The sequence below is a fragment of the Danio rerio genome, chromosome 7 (genome assembly GCF_052040795.2).
Source record: "Danio rerio strain M-AB ecotype USA chromosome 7, GRCz13ab, whole genome shotgun sequence".
NCBI classification, from domain to species: domain Eukaryota; kingdom Metazoa; phylum Chordata; class Actinopteri; order Cypriniformes; family Danionidae; genus Danio; species Danio rerio.
The window spans coordinates 32,784,336-32,806,569 of record NC_141027.1 but is presented as its reverse complement, the minus strand read 5'-3'; the positions used below and the strand labels follow the sequence as shown (position 1 = coordinate 32,806,569).

General features: G+C 34.9%; 1 protein-coding gene across 1 annotated transcript; it reads right to left on the bottom strand.

Moving 5' to 3' along the window:
* Positions 1–269: 269 nt before the first annotated feature.
* Positions 270–20,936, bottom strand: slc39a13 (solute carrier family 39 member 13). Its single transcript, NM_001005306.3, has 10 exons — positions 20,782–20,936; positions 18,619–18,972; positions 14,791–14,898; positions 14,214–14,347; positions 7,521–7,649; positions 6,944–7,033; positions 3,733–3,783; positions 3,410–3,542; positions 1,971–2,070; positions 270–609 (listed from the first exon to the last, which is right to left on the bottom strand). Exons 2-10 carry the CDS (start codon positions 18,965–18,967, stop codon positions 534–536), a joined length of 1,170 nt encoding a protein of 389 aa, NP_001005306.3. The 5' UTR covers positions 18,968–18,972; positions 20,782–20,936; the 3' UTR covers positions 270–533.
* Between the last annotated feature and the right edge of the window lie 1,298 nt (positions 20,937–22,234).

Sequence of the window (22,234 nt, the reverse complement as noted above, 5' to 3'; positions counted from 1 at the left end):
TGTAACTTTCCACAGAGTGATTTGTAACAGCGAAGTAGAATTAGCTTTATAAAACACTATCTTGATGACCATCAGAAACACAATTATGTATATTGTCTGTTAATTAGGAATGAAGTAAAACTAGCATGTGCAAATTACACTAAAGTAGCCTTTGGTAATGTAACATTGTGTCAAAAGTATCAATTTCAACAGCAGGAATATGAACCAGAAGAAAATAGGATGAAATATTAACAATAATAAAAAAAATCCACAGTCATTTCTGAGCACCATTTGTACAAATCTGTTTTTTTGTTTTCAGTTCAAATTTAATCTGGAGTGTGAAATATAAGGCTTAAAATCATATACTGGCAGATTCAAGCACCAAACTGTCAAGGCCAATTCTTTCATTAGCATTTCCTCACTTGGTCTTTGGGAGGGTGACAAAAATGTCTAAATTATTAAAGCTCAAACTGTGGAGTGAATAATCCAAAAGTCCTCAGGAATGCAAGGTTGCACTATAAATGTCCCCTGATAAAAGCAGACCTTGCCTGTGTCTAGTCCATGGCGATTGAGAGCAGAGCCATGACGCCTATCCCAGAAAACAACAGCAGAACCTGCAGAAGAGAGTTCCTGTGGGAGCAGGCAAACCGTCATGGGCAGTCAGTCGATTTAACATGTGAACAATTGCATTGTATTGTAAAAGTACTGCTTTTTTATGCAAGTTTAAAGGGGTTAGTTCACCCAAAAATAAAAATGCTGTTAATATTTACTTAGTTTCTTTCTTCTGTTGAACACAAAGGATAATATTTTTTGAGAATGCTGGAATGTGGTAGGTTCTACCTACTATAGATGTCAATGACTACTGAGGTCCGTTCTTCATACCTCGCTTAAATGATCCAAGATGATTTGACAGATGCTGGATCTTTTAATCTTGATAACTGATCTCTGGCTAATTTGGTTTTTCAAACAAGTTCACGAATCAGATTAAAAAGTCTAGATTAACTGATCTGAGACCGCTGCATGTGTTGTGAAGGACAGATCGATCAATCCTCAATCTATCAATACTTGAAATCATGATCAGCAATGAAACAATTGGTTGATGGCAAAGCAGCATAATGACATCATCTGATTAATATTCAATTATCCATGTGAGCAAAATGACAAATTACGTAGTGAACGGTTTGTTAAATATGATGTGCAAGAACTTTGTTATGGGCTGCAGACTTTACACTTTACTTTTACATTTAGTGTGGATTTTCTTTATTATAGTAGCCAAGACCTATTCAAGTTTCTTGATCGGTTTAAGGAATAACAGGCTGTTTAAATTAATTTTGCATCAAAAAAGTATTTTGATATTGGTAAAGGTGTCTGACACTTTTGCGAAGCATCAAATCACTGTCATATTAGCTGTCAAAACATGCTACATGACTGCATAAATAGCATCCAAATGTTATGTGCATGTATATTATTATACACAAATTAAATAGTATGTGTTTGCATCCAAAAAGTCCATATAAATAAATGTTCTCTTTGAACCCCTTGGGGAGAACCACTATGACTGTGACAGTTTTTTTTTTTTTTCATTTAATTTTGGGGAGCAGATTGCTTAAGTTTTAATTTATAATTTTTTAAAAACAAATTCCCAAGTGTATAACTACTACTGTAAGAAAATTTCAGACTTTGGTACACTTTCATTATTACCTTTGCTTGAAATGACCCAATCTAATCCTGAGCAGGTTTGAGCCACCAGACCTGTTGCTATGACAACAGCTCTCAAATGAGTTTTGAAGAACTAAACGATCCTGGATCATGTCAAATCATCAATAACCAAATCCAGCTAATGGAGTAATCCACGCATGAAGAATGGACCCCTAGTCTCTAACCTCCTACGAAATATATTCTTTTGTGTTCAACAGAAGAAAGAAACTCAAGCTTGTGTTTGATTGACTTGAAAGTCAGTACATTTTTTTGCATCCAGCAAACTTTTTTACCTTGGGTTGGTCTCCTCTAGAAGATCAGGAACCACATTGACCAAGGCAATGTAGAGAAAGCCACCTGAGGTGAAGGGCAGGATCCAGGTAGTGGCGTTCTCTGTGAAGACACACGAGCGAAACAAACACTGAAGTATGTATTTTACAAAAGGCTTATATAAGTAGAACACGCTGACCCTGAAAAAATGTTCAAAAATCTGGGGCTGGTCATATTTTTAAGGTTTGAAGTCTGTTATACATACCAATCCTTCATTTATTAGTAACAAAAATACAGTGATATTGTAAAACATTATTCATTTTAGAAAATTTTTTTCTCAACATAATTAAGCATAATTTACTCGTAATATGGGAAATTTGTGATTTTTGATAGAAAAAAAAATTAAAAATCAAAAATCCATTGGATAGAAATATTAATGCTGCACTAATTGCTTACAGTTTTAAAATGCAAATAAGATTTTATTGAATAAAAATAAATAAATTACAGGTTAAACGTACCCATACATAAATTCCTTAATTACATAAATATGTGATCAAACAAGTGAACTAACCATGCAAGCTTTATTTACATGATCAAAAATGTTGTTTTAGCTGTTCTGAGATGCCGGAGCCAAAGTCTGTCATCAAAATCACTTTGTTTAAATGACATCCTAGAACAATCTCAAAAGTTGTCCAATATCAAAAGGGACAGCTTACCCAAAATCAAAAATGTTCTCTCTATTTACTCTCTGGTGGTTCCAAAACTATGGAACAAAAGATTTTGATATATATATATATATATATATATATATATATATATATATATATATATATATATATATATATATATATATATATATAAAAAACTATGGATGTCAATGGCTACCAGTTTCCAACATTTCAAAACATCTGTATTTAGGATAAGGAATAAAACTCAAACATGTTTGGAACAAGTGGAAGTTGAATAAATGATGACAATCATTGACAATTCAGTTTTAGATGAACCCTTACTGCAAGTATGCAATTTCAAATGAAAGATAAAACTTCATATCACAATTTCTACTACTCTTAGACAAAATTAATTACTATTATATTATTTACAATTTATTATTATTATAATATTTTACTATTTATTATTGTATTGTTTTACTTGTTCTGCAGGCAAAAAAAGAGACGAGAGTGGTTTTCCCTTTACAGCTAGTTTTTGAAAGAACATTTACACCAGTTTTCTAGGAAGTTATAATAGTTTACTCAGGAATGCTTTAAACAACTGCATCTTTATATAACAGAAATGGCTAATGGTAATGAATGGCAAAATTCCAAAGTCACTTTTGGTCAATTTAATTCATCCTTGTTGATTAAAAGCAAAATTAAAATATACAAGTTAAATTATTAGCCCCAAGTTTTTGACCAGTAGTGTATATCTGACAGATGAAAATAGTCTGATGATTGTGGCGTCTCACCTGCCCCATGCTGTGATTGAGAGCAAAGAGCAAAGCAGGCCCCCAGGACTCCCCCTAATGCTGTGGAGAGCTGCATACGGGCAGCTTTCCACCGGTCAAAGCCTGCTCGCAGCAAAATGGCAAAATCTCCCACCTTACAGAAACACAAATGAGCACACAGTATCAGAACCTGGTAAACACTGCGTACAACAAAGTTTTATAAAAAACATTTCATGTGCAGTCATTCAAAACAATACTAACAAATTATTACTGATCCAAAAGAAATGCATTATATACACACAATCTAGCAATAATTACCTGACTTAAGATATTGAGATACATACCTCATGAGGAATCTCATGAAGCAGAATGGCAAACGTTGTTAAGAAGCCAACCTGTTGAAACAAGTTAAAAAAGAAAAAAGAAAGAAAAAAATAAAAGGTGAATTTCTCAGATTAAATACACACAAAAAAACCCATAGGGATTTTAAAGTATCTTGCTCACCATTTTAAAGGATAAACTAAACTAATCTACTAGAAAGTGAATCAACACATTACAAACTTTGATTTAAAGCAAAGTTCATACACTGTTTTAGCAGGTTTGACCAAATCAAATTTAAGACTGTAATAAAAATGTCTTGCTTATAAAAGACTAAACACTAAGATTTTTTTTTCTAATGACCCAGTTAGGTCAGCGAAAAATATATTTATTTCCCCATCAAAAAAAAAAAAAAAAAAAAAAAAAAAAAAAAAAAAAAACTAAGGCTGCATTTAAAACCGCCTACTACTCAGTAGGTACTGCATTTTAATGTAAATGCATTACTTGGCATTAGAAAAGTAGGTTCTATACAGTATGAATGTGATTCTTCTACGGAATTCTACCGCAAGGCATCACGGGATAACGCAATGTGTATGGGATGCGCACATTAGAATCTCACTGGAGGTAGTAGGTCATCCGGGTATTTCTCGCATACAGATTTTTGAATTCTATGAATTCAGACATACTACTCAGCTCGCATACTGATTTTAGCATACTGTATAGTATAGAAGTATGTGGTTCTGGATGCAGCCTCACTCATTTATTTCTTTGATATTTCAAATAGTGTCAAAACAAGCAAACACTAGTTAAACATACACTTTTCTTTAACAGGGGTTTTAAAAAACTAAGAAATGCAATTGTTTGCACATCTGTCCATGTTCACACTATATAACCCATAAATATATGGAAAACTTGCATGTCATTGAAATAAAAATAATTAAACCATATTGGATTAATGGAGTTATAAATAGCAACATAATAGTTTGTTAAACTTTTTATTTTTTATCAAAATGGATTGAGGAGTTTAACTTTACATGGACAATGGAAAATTCAGACCCGTTTAAAAGGATTCAAGATGTTTATGGCCTGCTGGTGTAATTTTCTGTACAGCATTAGTAATATAGTGCACAAATTACACTAACCATTATAGTTTCAAGAAACAAGTTGATAACTAACTGAACAGATGGGTTTTAAAAAAGTATGTAGTCTCCATTCATCTCTCCTCAGAGTTCACAACAGGTCTGTTTGGGTTTATCAATTAAAACCATTTCCATATGGAGATTATTACACTCAATTTTAGTGCTCTTTTTATCCAACCATGCACCGAAGTCATGTTATGTTTCCAAAACCAAATAATGTTTTGTTTAACCACATATGTTTAACTGATTATCAGCAGAAGCTATGGGGGAGGCAAGCGAAAACAGTAAAATGGCACAGTTCTCCATCAATACTCTCCCTTGTATTTCTGCTGCCAAATAAGTATGTCCAGGCCAGTGAGCAAATGTGTAAAAGTGTGTTTTTATGTGCAAGTATAGTGGTTTCTGTTGCACAAAGTCCATTTCCTCTGAAACTCCCTCCCCACGCATGCTGAGAGCCTTATGCTTCTCCACCTGGACCTCAACTCAAAGCCATATAAATACTGCTGCGCTATAAATACTACACACATCACATAAACATCTAAATCTCACTGTTCGTAAGACCTACACAGATCAAAAAAACAATGAGGAATTTTAGTGTAATATTTAAACACTTAACTTTTGTACATTCTTGTGAACATTTGTATCTTTTTCCTTCTATTTCTAAAGAGATATTATGGCAAATTTTGGGAAAAAGGTACATTATGAAAACTTTCAATATTTCACCTTTTCATAAATTAATGTAACACCAAAAAAAAAAATTCTCTCTAGACCTTCAAGGACATACTCATTGGCCACTTTATTAGGTACACCTGTCCATCTGCTCGTTAACGCAAATTTCTAATCAGCCAATCACAAGGCAGCAACTAAATGCATTTAGGCATGTAGACATGGTCAAGATGATCTACTGCAGTTCAAACAAAGCACCAGAATGGGTAAGAAAGGTGATTTAAGTTACTTTGAATGTGGCATGGTTGTTGGTGCCACACGGGCTGGACTGAGTATTTCAGAAACTGCTGATCTACTAGGATTTTCACACAACCATCTCTAGGGTTTACAGAGGATGGTCAGAAAAACAGAAAATATTCAGTGAGTGGCAGTTCTGCAGGCGCAAATGCCTTGTTGATGCCAGAGGTAAGAGGAGAATGGCCAGACTGGTTCGAACTGGCCAGATTGATTCGAACTGATAGAAAGGCAACAGTAACTCAAATAACCACACATTATAACCAAGATGTACAGAAGAACATCTCTGAAGGCACAACATGTCGAACCTTAAGGCAGATGGGCTACAGCAGCTGAAGACCACACCGAGTGCCACTCCTGTCAGCTAAGAACAGGAAACTGAGGCTGCAATTCGCACATGTTCAACAAAAAACGTTGCCTGGTCTGATTTCTGCTGCGACATTCAGATCATAGGGTCAGAAATTGGCGTTGGCGTCAACAACATGAAAGCATGGGTCACCTTTGGGGGCTGAGGTGGAACGGAAGAATCACATCATCGATGTGCAGCCAACAAATCTGCAGCAACTGCGTGATGCTTTCATGTCAATATGGACCATAATCTCTGAGAAATATTTCTCGTATCTAAACCACGAAGGATTAAGGCAATCCTGAAAGCAAAAGGTGGTCCAGTTCTGTACTAGGAAGGTGTACCTAATAAAGTTGCCAGTGAGTGTGAATGTACCATTAATAAAATCCTTGAAATTCAGCATGTGTAATAAATAAACAATTTTTTCCTGTTTTCATAAGATTGTTTTTTTTTTAAATGTACGAAAGCATATTAAAGATTATGTAAACAAACTATAAAAGCTAAAATGAATAAAATGAAGGTAACTGACACCAGGTCTGATGCTATTAGGAGTTCTATATCCATCAAAGTGCAAAAAAACCTGTTTTTGTATGTGTAACCTTTTTTTAAATGTACCTACAGGGATTAAAAGGGGCCAAATCATACTTTATTTATAAACTGACTCTTTATATAGCATCAATATGAGTCATCATGAGACATCCAGCAGTTTACAGAATTGTTCCATTTAAGCCAAAACATGAACAAGCCTTACATCTACAGTCATTATCATATAGATTTTCTGTTGGCTCTTACCTTTCGACTTACTAAGAAGCTTCCTGCCACTGCTAGCCCATGAGTGAAGTTATCAATGCAGTTAGCAAGAAGGTTTAGATAACCGCTGGTCTGAAAAAATAAAGAAATGCTGTATATACACTTTATGTAAGAGACCAGGCAATGATATCACGCTGCTCACAAATGATGCATACAAAACTACAAAGAAAATAGTGCTAGGTATTGACTCCGATATCTCAAATTGATTATCCACAAGCTCTCGTTTCATTGAGTGCTTATTTAGTAAAGCGATTGATAAAAAAAAAAGAACTAAAGAAATAAACTAATGAAAATAAATTAAGCAAACCTGCATATCAAACTTAGTCAAAACAATCAAGCCCAAAGCCAGCTATATACTTCATATTCAAATTTCTAGTAGTTGGACTATGTAATATGGAGAATGATACATTCACTGCTGTTGAGAATCAATATAGAATCAACAGTATTTTTAAAACACCTTTAATAAAAAATTAGGTTTTAATCAAGGAAACGGTGTCAGATTTGAATGTACTTGTCTCCAATGGATTAATAAAGCATGATTTATGCGTTTGTGTGTTACCTTTATTTTCTCTGGCGGTGTGTAAGGGCTGATGTCAGTCTTTGGCTTGGAGTCGGAGTTGTTGTTTGAGCAGATGCCATTCGTTTGCGGGGACACAGAGAACTGGCTGCTCAGATCAGATGAAGAGGACTAGTATGAAAAAGAGAGAGAAAACATCACAATAAGCCAATCTAACAAAATAGAATCCATTTTACCTCATACAAAAGCAAACAAATCAGTGATATTCTGATTAACCTGGAAATCCCCAAAAGTAACCTAATACTTTATTAAATCACACACAATAGCCAAAATTGTCATTAAAATTTAAAACTTTTCCTAATTAATATTCATTACAATCTCCAAAACTATAATAAATTATTGTTAAGAAATTAGAACATCCTTAAGAAATCATATTAGAAGGATTTCTCATGGATCATGTGACACTTAAAACTCTAGTAATGACATTGAAATTTAGAGCATTTTGATTAAAAGAAAAAAAAACAACTTCAAATAGCACTGTGCACTTTTATATTTATATATATATATATACACACACATATACATACATATATATATACACATATACATATATATATATATATATATATATATATATATATATATATATATATATATAGAGAGAGAGAGAGAGAGAGAGAGAGAGAGAGAGAGAGAGAGAGAGAGAGAATAAAATACAAACTAAACAAAACAAAATATTCCATTTCAAATTTAACACACTACACCAGAGATGCCCAAAGTAGGGCTTGCAGGCCAAAGTTGGCCTTTAGTATTCTTTGATTTGGCCCACCCTTCCATCTGAAAAGAGAGGGAGAATGACGGACAGGGTTGGTGCGAATCCTTTGACAGAGTTTGTCAATTTGAATTTAACGTAACCTTTTGTTTCTTTGTTTTATTGCTGAGCTAGTACAAACTGAAATTAAATGATCCAATTAAATGTTGTTAGTGAATCAGACTTTAAAATTTAAGATTTCTGAGAGCAAATCAAGGTAAACGCAGGAGCAGTTATAAATGGGATTATGTTTTACTGTTAAAAATTCATTATTAAATGTTACAAATGACACTGTATTAGTTAATATGATTTAAAGCAGCATTTTCTAGTTATTTTTAAATATTGCAGAATAAGGAAATTACCCATGGCAAATTTAATATGGTGTGTGTATGTGCATATATATATATATATATATATATATATATATATATATATATTAGTAATATATATATATTTTTTATCCCACAGCCCTCAATCAAGTTTGCTCTTTGGCCCCCCTGTACAACACAAATGTTAAAGAAAAGCATTGTGGTGCTGCTCATTTGTCTGCTTCATCATCATCAATGCATAGCTATAAAAACAAAATTTTCAAAAATGTGTAAATATCTGTCTTTGGTTTTAAAACACATCACAGACACTGTGCAGAGATATTAAGCTGTAAATATCCAGAAAAAAAAAAAAAAATTCTAGCAAAACGAAAGCCAGACCAATAACACTCAACTGAGCTCCATCCCTCCATTAGCCAAAAAAATCTAAGCAATTCATGTCATTGAAACGGAATATATTTGTGCTTTTGAACTCAAATCCTTTCCATGTTTTTTTTTTTAGACTGGACACAGCAGAGCATGAAAAAGGACACATTCTCTCCAGTAATAAGAAAAGCAGACACCTCCTCGCGGCTCTAGCCTATGGTCTGTAAGGCCTGTGAGCTGTGGTTTGTGTGCAGCGTGGTTGACTTCTGTGGCCCGTTTGTCTGCTGATGGAATGCTGGTGGCAGCTGCTTCCTGCTACACACTATTTATAGCTACCTAAACAGAGCACAGGCTATCAATCAAACTCCCAGGTCTACCGTAAGCAAAGCAAAAGACTCACAAACAGACTCTCGAGTCATAAAAGTCAAATTAAAAATATAGAATTAGAAGGACAGGAAGAGGCAGGATGAAAACACCACATTCCAAGACACCAAAAAAAAGTGACAGATGATCCATGCAAGAAGAGCTTCAGTGGCACAGCCTATTCTGTACCGACAAAAAAAAAAAAAAAATTCACATAAAAGAATCTAGCAGAGAATAAGAAAAAAATAAAACAAAACACAGAAGTTGAAAAAAATGGACACCTTAAGAACGATGTTTATTTGTCAGTGGGTGTTTATGGGTTGTTGACACAAAGCATGCACTGTCATGTCTACTCTGGCAAAATAGACAAAATGCATTTGGTCCTGCTGAGGAAGCATCTAAGAGAAAACGTACGAAGACCTTAAGCTTCATATCCCTCAGGCTTAAGCCTAGAAAGTGAAACAAGGCATGTGTGTGTTTATACATACTGTATATGTGTGTGTGTGTGTGCGTTTAACTGAAACTGATGCAATACGCTGAAACTAGCCCAAAATAAAGGGGATTGGGGGGTTCTTCTGGAATACCAGGAATGGTGCCTTGGGGTATTTGAATGGGACAGGAATTGTTATGTTTTGACAGTGATTTATGATTCGTGACTCTGCAACATCCCTCTTGCATCAATTATTCAGTCAGGACTCTTCCCTCACTGTGTGTGCTCACCCAAACATCTTAATCTTTAAAATCAACAAGATTAAGCAAGAATTATTAAAACTGGTAAAAATCTTAAATGAATGAGCAATAAGAAACTGAAATTAAAGACTTTCACACTTGGCACACATGTCTGGTAAGAACACAAGTTGAACTGATCCTCCCCTCCACCTGCTGGCCTGTGGTGATGTGGTGGTTTTTGCTTCTGAACCACAGTGTTTACACCAGAATGCCACCGATTCACCATTGTTGCAAGGTAATATACAATAATCTAACAAAAACAGAGTATGTGTCTTTTTGTCAGAAATATAGTGTAAATTAATGTACATTTCTGCAAGCTCACATGTAATAAGCATTATTGTTCTTGCAGCAGATTAGTTACTATAGTCAATTCAGTTTACTCCCCTAAAAACAAAAAAGGTTTTACACCAGGTTGTACTTTGTACTGGACTTTTAGCTCTCGTTTCGAAACAATGCAACAGAATTGAGCCAGGAGACTGTCACAAGACAAAGAACAGAGGTCACAAAGTTCAGTTTAGGCCTACTCAATTTTGACCAAATGTAATTACTGTATTTGCCTTTGTAGGGCAGAATACACATAAATAAACAGTTTAACCAATTCATAAACAGCAGCTAAGTTCTATGATTTAGCAAAACTGTGCTCACAACTGAAATTAGCACAAAGCATGTTTTAATGTTAACTTTTAGCATAAAAAAATTAAAAAAAAGGAAAAAAGGAAAAAAAGCTTGCAAATCTATTCAAACAGATTGCCAGTTTTAAACAAAACCTGATTCGTGTGATTGTGATAGCCCCCTCAGGTTTGGCCAAACATTCAAAGCCCACTGAGCTTTCCCCAGAAACACAACATCAAAGACCAAACCACTACGCTTACAAATATTTACATCACTTTAGGGCATTATGTCCACAAAAAAGTTAGGTCAATGCTCTGTGAAACCATAAGAGCTCTGAAGAAAACAATTTAATAAGCTTATGTCAAATGCAAGTAAACAGGAAAGCTGTTCTCATAGCATCTGCTTGTTAGAGTGTTCACACTGCTGTATGAAATTATGGTGAAATCTATGGACTTTAAGGCTAATGAGCAAACCTAAACATTCATTGGTATTGTTGCTACTTATTTGCTTTCAACATCCAAATATTAGGGAGCAGAAGAAATTCGGACCCACTTCATAATAATCATTTACAACGTCTTGATGGGCTGTAGACCATTGTCATTCAATTTCTTTAGTGCCTCAACAAATCCTATAATGTCGATGAAAGATTATGCACCATCAAAGGCAGAGGAAGATGCTAACCATCGAACAAAAAGTTGGATTCTGGACATGCTAAAGGAAGGTAGAAGTTACGTGATGTTTGAACAAGAGAGATGTAAAAATGTTAATGTCTATCAGAGGAAAAAAAGTGTATAAAGAATGTAGTGAGGGGTTTTACAGCTCTAAAACATGTATAGTAATTGTAAAAGATAAAGCAGACTACTTCGCAGATTTTACTTATTGCAAAATCTTTTTCGAACATAATTCCCACAATTAACAAGGGACCAATACTGGATTTACAATTAACCTCTGTAATTACACTGTTGTTGACTATCCTTTAAACTACTTTTAAATACATCTCCACCCTGGTCCTTAATCACACCCGTTTCCCTAGCAAGCACTAGACAGACTAAAAAGTAGTTAACTTTGCATTTACTAACTGGCATTTTGTCAGTCATTGTGAAAAACAGATCAGACAGTTACTATCTAACACACTACTAATAATTGTGAATAATTCCCATTCAGAAACAGTCAAAATGTAATAATTACAAAACACTGAAGTCTATGTAATGATTGAATAGAATAATTCATCAAACAAAAATTAAATAAATTGAGAGAATTTCACAAAATTAAATTCTTTTGTAAAACTCACTTGATTTAATATACACCAACACTGAATTCTATCTGTACCACATAAGAGTTAAAGATATCCAATATAATATTAAAAATCTTTTTTTGATCATTATACATGTGATGGATCATGTCAAAATGTAAAAACATACAAGCGGCTGATTTGCCAGAGAAGCAACCATCAAACTCACTTCACTGCAAAAGTTGAAATCGTGCAAGTCTTTTACTTGCACTTTAGTAAACTTCACTTATTTCTAACAATTTAATTATAATTAAATTTTAAAGTCATTTTCTCAATTTTAAGTAAATTTTAATGTTTTTGTTATTCTGGGTAAAAAGAAGAGAAAAAGGGAAAAAAGAAAAAACCAATAAAAAAAACTACTTAGAAACAACAAATGTCTTCAAATGATATGCTGCTGAATGCATGGTGTCCTTTGGTGTGTTAATGAATCTTTTTTAATATATATATTATTGATACAAGAATAATACCAAACACTGCATTGAAGAAAACATACAATAACAAAAAAAAGAAGAAGAAAAAAAACAAAACAACTAAAATTTTACATAGCCTCAATCATAAAGAAAATAAAATCAAAAAAACTTTAAGAAACGTATTATTCTTATTATTAATAAGCTTAAGAGATTATTGATTAAAATTTCAGCAAGTATTAAATCCAGGTATTGACTTTATGGAACTTATTTGTGTATGAAAAGAATGTAACAAAAAAATTAACAAGAAGATTGAGAGCATGATCATTGCCTGAGAAATACAGAAATATCTTTTATAGACAAATTTAAATCATATTTAAATAGGGACAATTGTTAATAAATATCCAAGTTGGGGAAAAAAATGGTTCCCATGCCAGACTTCTGTTTGTTTCTTCTGCTTTTAACACCATTCAACCTCACATTTTAATTAAGAGATTGCTGGAACAGTTTGACCTTTGTAATAACTTGGTGGGCTGGATCCTTAATTTTTTAACTAATCGAACACAAATTGTTAGAGTGAATGGATGTCTATCTGATAAAGTTTGCTCCTCAACCAGGTCCTCACAAGGATGTGTTCTTTCACCTTTGTTATACATCCTTTACACAAACATGTGCCAGAGCAGGTGGGAAAATAGAACGATTATCAAGTATGCAGATGACACTGTCATTGTCAGTCAACTCCATGATAATGAAACAGGTCATGGTCCAGTACTCACTGACTTTGTCAGATGGTGTGAGGAGTCATATCTTCAGTTAAATGCTTTAAAGACAAAAGATATGATCATTGATTTTAGGAAGGCTGCTCACACACAGGGGTGCACTTTCATTAAAAATCCGACTGTGGAAAGTGTGCAACCAGAAAAATACCTTGGCACAATTATTGACTCTAAACTTTCCTTTGATGAGAATTGTGCAGCAGTGTGTAAAAAGGGGCACCAGCGACTATTTTGCTTGAGAAAAGTTAAATTATTTCCATATTGATAAACACATGATGACTACTTTATCATGCTTTTCTTGAATCTGTTTTATCCTTTGCTTTGGTGTCATGGTTTAGGAATCTTTCTGTCAAGAATAAAAACTTACAAAATCAAATAGTTAAGTGGTCCAGTAAGCTGACCGGGGTGTCACTAGCCAATCTAGAGGCTGTGTACACTAGGCAGCTAAAGAGAATCACAAATTCAATTTTAAGTGACACTGCTCATCCCCTACACTCAGAGTTTCAGCTTCTTCCTTCCGGTCGCAGGTTTCTAGTATTAAGCTGTAGAACGAAATGATACAAAAATAGTTTTATACCAGCAGCCATTAGACATTTAAATAAGGCATAGACTAAAGCAGAGATGTTTCGGTGACTTGTATATTTTAGATCATTTTAAACATTTACTTGGGGGAGGGGGTGGACACAAAGCGATTATTTATTTATTCTTTATGTTTACGTTTTTATGTCTTAATGTGCATTTGTTGCTGTTACTTTTTGTGGCACTGTTGTGAGATGAGGACTCTTGACTGCAAACCAAATCTACCTTCGGGTATAAATAAAGTAACCTACCTACCTACCTACCAAGTCTGCAGAATCATAACTCATATCATAAACATTGATCTTTGGCTCCCCTATGAGGTTCAGAAATGTAATGATCTACTTTTGTGGAAAGTGTTGGAAAATATCAAAGAAATTAAGCCAATATTTAAATCATGGAATAGACTTATAGGTTAAGTAGATGAACGGTTAAACACAAGGAAATGGGCAATTGCAAAAAAAGGTATGTAGCTTACTGTAGTTCTTTGGAAGGAGGTTTTGGTTTCTGGATCACCGACTTCATCAGGAAACATCTTCTCCAAGGTCAGAAAAGACATCAGACCTCCTATCACCCACAAACCTTGCGTACAATAATGTCTGTGGGAGCCACCTGCCCAGCATAAGCAAACAAGAAGAGAATACAGCATTTTGCTTAGAATATGAATAAATAAACAACTAGTCACTGACTAGAAGTGTTACTGTTGACTAAAACAGTTGATGTTAATCTAGTCAAAATATTAAGAAATATTAGAAGTAAAATCTAAACCAAAATCTGAAATGTTGGCTTGAAAATTGTTCAATTTAAGATACAATTCTAATCATAACAAAACAAACTGAAGCAAACAAAGAAATCCTCACATGAACAAGCTTTTGTTTTTTCTATTAGTGATCTGTTTTATGACATCTTTACAACTACTGGGGTCACAGAAAGGATAATACAAAAAACAAACCAAAAGAAGACAGAAACACAGCTAATACTGAGAATGAAAAGGAGCATGCAGGTGATGAATAATGCATGCCAACGTTATTTAAATATAACGTGAGAATTCTCACCAGGACTGGAAGTGTAAGCCCAGGCCTCCGGAAGGAGGTGAAGAAACACGTCTCCTAGAAGGCCACCAATGGCAAAACTCAGCAGCTTCTTCAGCTTCTGACACCCAGCTGCAAACAGTGCAAGAACATCAGTGCAAAGACATAAACATGAGCAGAATTTGAAACACTTCAAACATCTTGCTGAATTTGAGGCTTGCTTTACAACTCCTTAAAACAAAAAACAGTTGAGTTTCACCTTTTTTTGGATCAATTTAGCCAATCTCTGGGTCTGGTGGGAGCACTTTTAGCTTAGCATAGATCATTCAATCGGATTAGACTATAAGCAACTTGCTCAAAAATACAGAAGCAAAAATATTATGTATGACCTGAAAATCAGCTAAATTTCATCAATAACCATAGTAACACCCTGTGTGCACATGGAGTGCATGAAAATGAGTATAGTTTCTAGCCATGTCAGCTTAAAAAATAGCAACTTATTGGTCTTAGTACACGATGTGACTACAAAAAAATTTAAGCATTAAATAGGGAACTTATCAAAACACTTTAAAAGGGCACCTATTTTACTCCTTTTACAAGACGTAAAATAAGAGTTTGGTATGTATAGAATTATATTATGTATTGCAGAATTTTCCCATTTCGGTGTCTGAGGACAATGCAGCTGTTTTTGTAGCCTGTAGCTTTAAATACAAATGAGCTGCTTCTCCCCGCCCACCATCTGACGCGAGTGTCTACTTCCGAAATAAGGTCACTAGTCAAAAATACCATGCAAGTTTATTTAATGTATTTGTGGTGCAGTCTATTCAAGCCTTTCTGAAATGAGGAGTCTTACATAAATGCCGTTTGCAGTGCACACACACTAAAGGCAGATTTATACTTCTTTGTCAAGCGCACGCATATGCTACGGCGCAGTTTATGCGTAAAGGCATCACTGACATGCACTATTCAAAAAAAAAAAATGTAACTACATGTCTCAACAAAGCATAGCGCAAGCTCTGTGATTGGTTGGCTTGGTAGCACTGACAAGTGTGGGTGGGGGTGAGAGCCAGTGAAGTGTTGTTTTGCGTTTACCTTATGATTAAAGTTGTGGCATGTTCGTCGATTCCAGCCTCAAAATGAGCAAGTTTGAGCTACTTGTACGTTAAACTACCGTTCAAAAAAAACAAAGCACCAGAGAAGAAACTCGACACAGAGGAACAAACACCTACTGCCAGCTAGAGTTTCGGAAGTGTTATTGCAGAGCAACAGAAACAGCGCACAGAAATATAAATGCTCGGCTACGCGCACTGCATGTGGCAGGGGTCATGCTGATCACTTGATGCAGAAGTACAAACCAGGCTTAACACATATGCGCATTTACGGACACCATGTGGCCGTGGTAATTCTAGTGGTTAAGACTTTAATTTATTACAACATGCAGTTTTAAAAACATTTTTAACTAATTAAATGAATTATTAAGGAGCAGTTCATCAAAGTTGTAACAAGTGTTTTAAAACACCCTTTTTTCTGCAAGAAATGTTCTGTGGACGTGTGTATACATGTCACTTAAAGACATGGCACCTGTCAATAAATTCAGCAGGTGGGGAAAACCACACTCTTACTTCACGTTGCAGTGGGGATTGGGATTTGGATCCTATTTTAACATCATTAAATTTATTTATTTATTTTTTTTTTTAAAGAGACTTGGAGTGTGTTTCCATCAGTGGATACACAATACCTACACACAGTTCTGTCCAAACAGCTTGCAAAAGTTGATTTTGGATCATAGGTGCTCTTTAATCATGTTTGAGTGAGATGCTAATTGTCTAATCTGATGATATTAAGCTAAAACAGCTCCAGTCAAACCCAAAGATCAGCTCAATGGATTAAAAAAAATAGTAAAACTCAACTGTTTAATTCTAGGAGAGTTAAGTATTGCTTCAAGAAGTTGCATAGCTCTTTCACATAAAGCAGCTGGAGAAAAAGTTGCACAACAACAGTCGCACATATCTTTAATGATCATTTTGAGTTTCATTCAGCTTAAGTTTTAAAGCTGCACAGCTCTATTATGCTAGTTTCTCAGCCACTAAGAGTTTGCAGCAATAGAACAAGCTTAAAATATCTAACACCATTATTCACAAGCTTTGAAAGTCATGTGGAGAGTCTGTGGTGGAGGACACACCTAAATTGCTTATAATTCCATATAACCCTCTAGTCTCCTGCCCACTGGTGTGGGTCAGAACGGACCTTCCCTTAAGCCCGTCTACTTCCTGACTGAGATCTACAGCCAGACTATTTCTGCATGACTGATATCATCACAGACAAAGCTTTCACTGAGCAGCACTGCCTCTGCAAAAGTCTTTAGAGAGCGATCGGTCAACCATAAATAAATGTTCCTGCACACTTTTTCGGGGTTTCCTATTATGGTTCTGCTGGATCCTCATGAAAGTCCAATACATCAAGAATTATTTGGACAAGTCATGACAGGTGTAGCTGAAGATGTGATTGCTCAACAGATTCTTTCATAGGTCAAGCATGCTTGCATTTTTTCCTCAGTGATTCTTGGATCTTCTGCAAGATTATATAATATGATGAATACAGTGGTTATAAAATGTGTATGTTTATTCATCATTCTGGTCAAACAAGTTTTATTGCATATCGAAGAGGAAAGTGCAGTCAACAAAAATGTAGCATTTTTCTCCTATCAAAAACAAAACTGTAAGTTAATCTAGCATTGTAATTAACTGTACAGCACCAACACAACTAAGACTTTTTCTGCAGAGCAAAGTGACCTGTATTTTAGGTCCTTACAGCTAGTCATGGAGTAAACTATAAACGAAATACTAGCTTAGGTTTAACATTGTTAGCTGCATAGCATTTCTGTAATCCTGCCAATGTGGTCAAAAAAAAAAATCAACTAATAGTCAATTAACTCAAAAGAACAAGTATTTCATATCATAGTTGTTCTTGTTTTAAGCATGAACTGACCTCAGCTTCTTGGTAAACAAGACTTAATTTCATTTTGTATCGCAAGTATTCAAGAATCTAGACTTAAGGATGTCAAAATATTTGAAAAGAAAAAAAAATCAAGGCAAATATTTTTAGGTGAATGCATTAGTAAGTTCTAGGAATTTTAGACTTTCTGCGCTGATTTAATACATTTTAATACATTTTATGAGGCTCTGGTGCTGAACGGCCTTTTCCTATGGATGCTGCTAATGCATAGTGGAAAATGTAGTACATTTATTATTTAGAATATATTTATATATTAAGTGTTGCAAGTTATTATAAAATAACAAATAAATACTTTTAAATGCCTTATTAGAGGCATTTTACTGTGGCTTAGGGATCATTTTAATGTGGTAAAACACACAAAAGATTTCGGAACAAATCAAAAGCAACGAAAAGAAAATTCCCATAGAGAAAGAGAAGCTTGAGGAAAAATGAGGAAGCATCTCATTCGCCATGCCTTACAGTAACCAGACTGTGTGAAACCCCACAATAATCTACAAGCTTGTTCTCTATTGCTTGTATTAATAACAAACACATGTCCGTTTGTCATTCTAGGCCTCATGCATGACCATAGCCTCTCAACAGTCACCTCATTATTTACTTTTCCTCATAAATTGACCTAAACAGGATCAGAAAAGTTAATAAAAGACAAAATAATAAATAATACAGTAAAAATAAAAAAATAAAAGAATGCCCATTAGAGCACTATCTGCACCAGCTCTGACTGTAACACAATGCTACTTCTACCTGACCTGGTTACTATTGTAACCTGATCTTAAATTAGCAGGTATAAAGAGCTGGATACAAACACAGGCTTTGAAAACAAACAATGTGACTTACCCTCAGTTTTCAAGGCGGTCCCAGCTTCAATGGGTATGACTAAAAGTGGAAAAATGCCACTGAGTCCAATGGCAATTGATCCCACAAGGGAGCAGAACCAAACATCTAGGTTGTCAATGGACATGAGCTCATCCAGGTATTGGAGGTCTACAAGGTCCTTGATGCTCCATGGTCCAGGTCCTGCAGGTGCAGTCTTTGCCTGGGCCACAGCTGTCTGAATCATCATCTTCCCTCCAAAGGATGATGCCAGCAGGGCAGCGCCAAGCAGCAGCACAGCAAATGCCCAAACGGGCCTCTCTGGTCCTGCGCTCATCAGCCCAGACCTCCGCAAAGCACTTGGAAGATACATGGATGCTGTAGAGCAGAAATAAGCCTTAAAACTAAATTTCATGAGGTGGAAAGATTAGCTGAGCTTTAGTTAGGTTCAGTTTATGTTAGTTCCTGGTGAAATAAAAACTATGTAACGTGAAGTCTGGAATATCAGTGATATCAAACTTCACAAGCACCAGATTTGGTGTTTGAGAACCTTGATATAAAATGTAACAATTTTAACTAAAGCAGAAACAGATGTTTTATCCTGTATACTGTTCTGTGTCGAAGTGTTTTATTTTATTTTTTTATTAATCAATAAAAGACTATTGCAATAAAAAATACATTTCTAATAAAAGGGTGCTCTATTCAAAAACAATATTTTATTAAATAAATTAGTTTAACAATTTATACAAAGCGAATTAAAGCTGCTATTTTTAGTATTAAAATATTAATAGTTTATATTTATTATTATAAATGTCTTGTGACACTGACAGTTGGAGTAATGGCTGCCAGATTTCAGCTTTGCCATTACAGAAGTAAATTTATTTTCCCAAAAAAAAAAAAAAAAAAAAAAAGAGAACATTGCAGCCATGTGACTAATTGGCTACCTCCATTATGCTTGCCTTGTTTATTGTTAGTCACTAGGAAACCAATACTACAGTCAACCACTCCAACAACTTTATGGAGATGTATCTAATTCATATTTAGATTTTTTTCTTTGTTGCAAACTTTGAAAAGATTCATTTTATGTTAGAATGGACATATGGCTGTTTTCACAACATTCTTCAGAAGAACTTGTGTTCAACAGAAGACATAAATTGATAAAAGTTGATGGAGTAATTACTTGACTGAATAAACCTGAGGGATTTCAGAACTATCCCTTTATTAACACTCACAAACAAAAATATCTAAAAATACAGAAAAATTATGTGGAGCGAACCTAAAAACCATCTTCAATCAAAGGCACCTAATTTTTTTTACAGAGCTTTTTGCAGAGATCTCATGACAAAATAGCCCTGGCTTGGCCTACAAATTGACAGGTTTAGATATGGTGACTAAGTGCTTCCACCTCAACCCACAAACAACACAAAAAAGTAGATAAAACAGACCACGTGAGTCCCACAACCTAGTACAAAAAAAAAACACCTTTTAGGTATAGTAATTCACCCTACATTAGACCTAAACCATGGGTTAATAATGAACATGGAAATGATAGTAAAGCATGATAGAAGGCAATGCATTAGAGGCAGACCTAACCATTTTTAAAAGATAAATCATCCAGTAACCAAGAAGTTAGTTCAGTCCTCTTCTGATGTTTGTACAATGGCTATTTAATCTGCACTTGCTGCACGTGTAACAATCATGTAAAAAAAAACATACATACAAACAATACGGTTTAGTTCAACCGTACTGATTTCCAGTAATAGTGCCCGTTATGTCTGGACTAAAATGCTGCACAATCAGTAACATTAGAGAGGAGCAGCTGCACGTTGCTGCGGTGGACGTGCACGTAGGAGAGTTGAGGGAGCGTCGAGATTCCCGACAAATTCCAGCCCGCTGGGCTTTAAAACACTTCGTTTCGCTTCGCCTCAGGGTTTCGATTCGTTTAACTAAATCAAGACGGACAGGAGGCCCGAATTCACAAACGATAACGTTAGTATTTTATGTTATGTACAGTGCAAGGATTGGATATCCAGCAAATTTTCACAAAACACAAAGTTCCAGCAATAATAGTGATTCCGATAAAAACAACACGCGCACAAACTAGCTCAATACAAAGTTGCGTCCCTTGACAAACAATCACCGCCAAGTAGATGTACAAAGCTGTATAATCTCATGTGTTTGTCTTACCCTGCTGTAATTCCTGCAGTTTTCTCTCCGGCTAGACCCTGCCATCCAGGCGCTGCTACTGCTGCTGTTGAGCTGGAGCTCTGTCTGCAGCACAGGCTGATTTCACTCCTCGAAGATTTTCCAGTCAGCCACGTCTCACCGACCGGAAGTGCTTTTCCAGAGCGAACTGAGCGCGCGCGACCGGAGGAGGAGGAGAGTCAGCGCCAAGCAAGTGGAGAACGTGCTAGAAGAGGATGATAGCTGAACCCGTATTAACGACAAAAAGTTAAAAACCCATTACAAAATGTCTCTGTCGGTCTGTCTCCTAAATATATTATCGATTTTCGAAAGTAAACCGTAAAACTAGCCCTAATGCTTTTTTAATTTGTCAACTTTAAGAGAGTGCATTGCCAAATTTGATCACGCCAATCTCACAATTCAAGAAGTCTCTCCAGATTTCTAAAACTGTGATTAAAACTTCGTTTCAAGAGCTGCCAAAGTCATTAAGGTAATTATAATAATAACAACTGAAATAATGAAAGAAAATAAGCAAATGAAAGTATGAAATAATGAAAGTTATTTTTAGTATTAACAATAATAATGGCTGCCAAACGCCATCAGCTTTCTTACATTACAGAAGTCAATTGCTTTTCAAAATATAATCAACAGCCCATATTTTAACCTGTAAGGCACAAACGAAAAATAAGACATTTTAAAGAATGCCATCATCATTTTCCTGCTTGGAATGATCTACTTCTTAAAAGCAGAAATATGAAGGTAGGAACAACTTGAAGTTAAAAGAGATCATAAAAACTTTAATTTGCGATCCTGAGGTCAGAGTGGTCAATAAAAGAGCAGTGTTGTGTCGTCATCAGAGCTTGTGCAGCCGCTTTGGGGAAACTACATGTGTTACTGGCTGATGATCATCCTGCATACAATGCTAAAAGTTCAGAATAAATTATTAATATAATGAAAATATCGATACTTTTTTGGAAAATATTGATACTAGGTTAGTAGCAGCATTGATTAGGTCTATAACATTAGTTGCATTATTACAGCATGTGTGATTATAGCAGGTACATTTGGTGTCCAAAGCCATCTTTTTTCTTTTAATTAAAAAGGTTATATTTGTTAGTATTTATAAAACACCTCACTTATTTGTATAAATCACAAGATTTTACATGCAATAACAATACTGCATTGTCTGTAAAAGTGTCTCACATGACTACACATCATGATTTCTTGATGTGCAAATTTGTCAGTGTTTTTCCAACATGTAACAATGTGCAACCAATATATTTTAATTTAGTTTTTTTTTTTTGGCGATATTTATTCTAATATAATTATAGCTCTATAAATGGTCATTTTTATAATTTGACCAGATTAAACTGTTTAAAAATAAGCTTTATCTGATACAAATATGGATTCATAAATGTTGCATCTATTCTGTAACCATATACCAATTGCCTCTTAA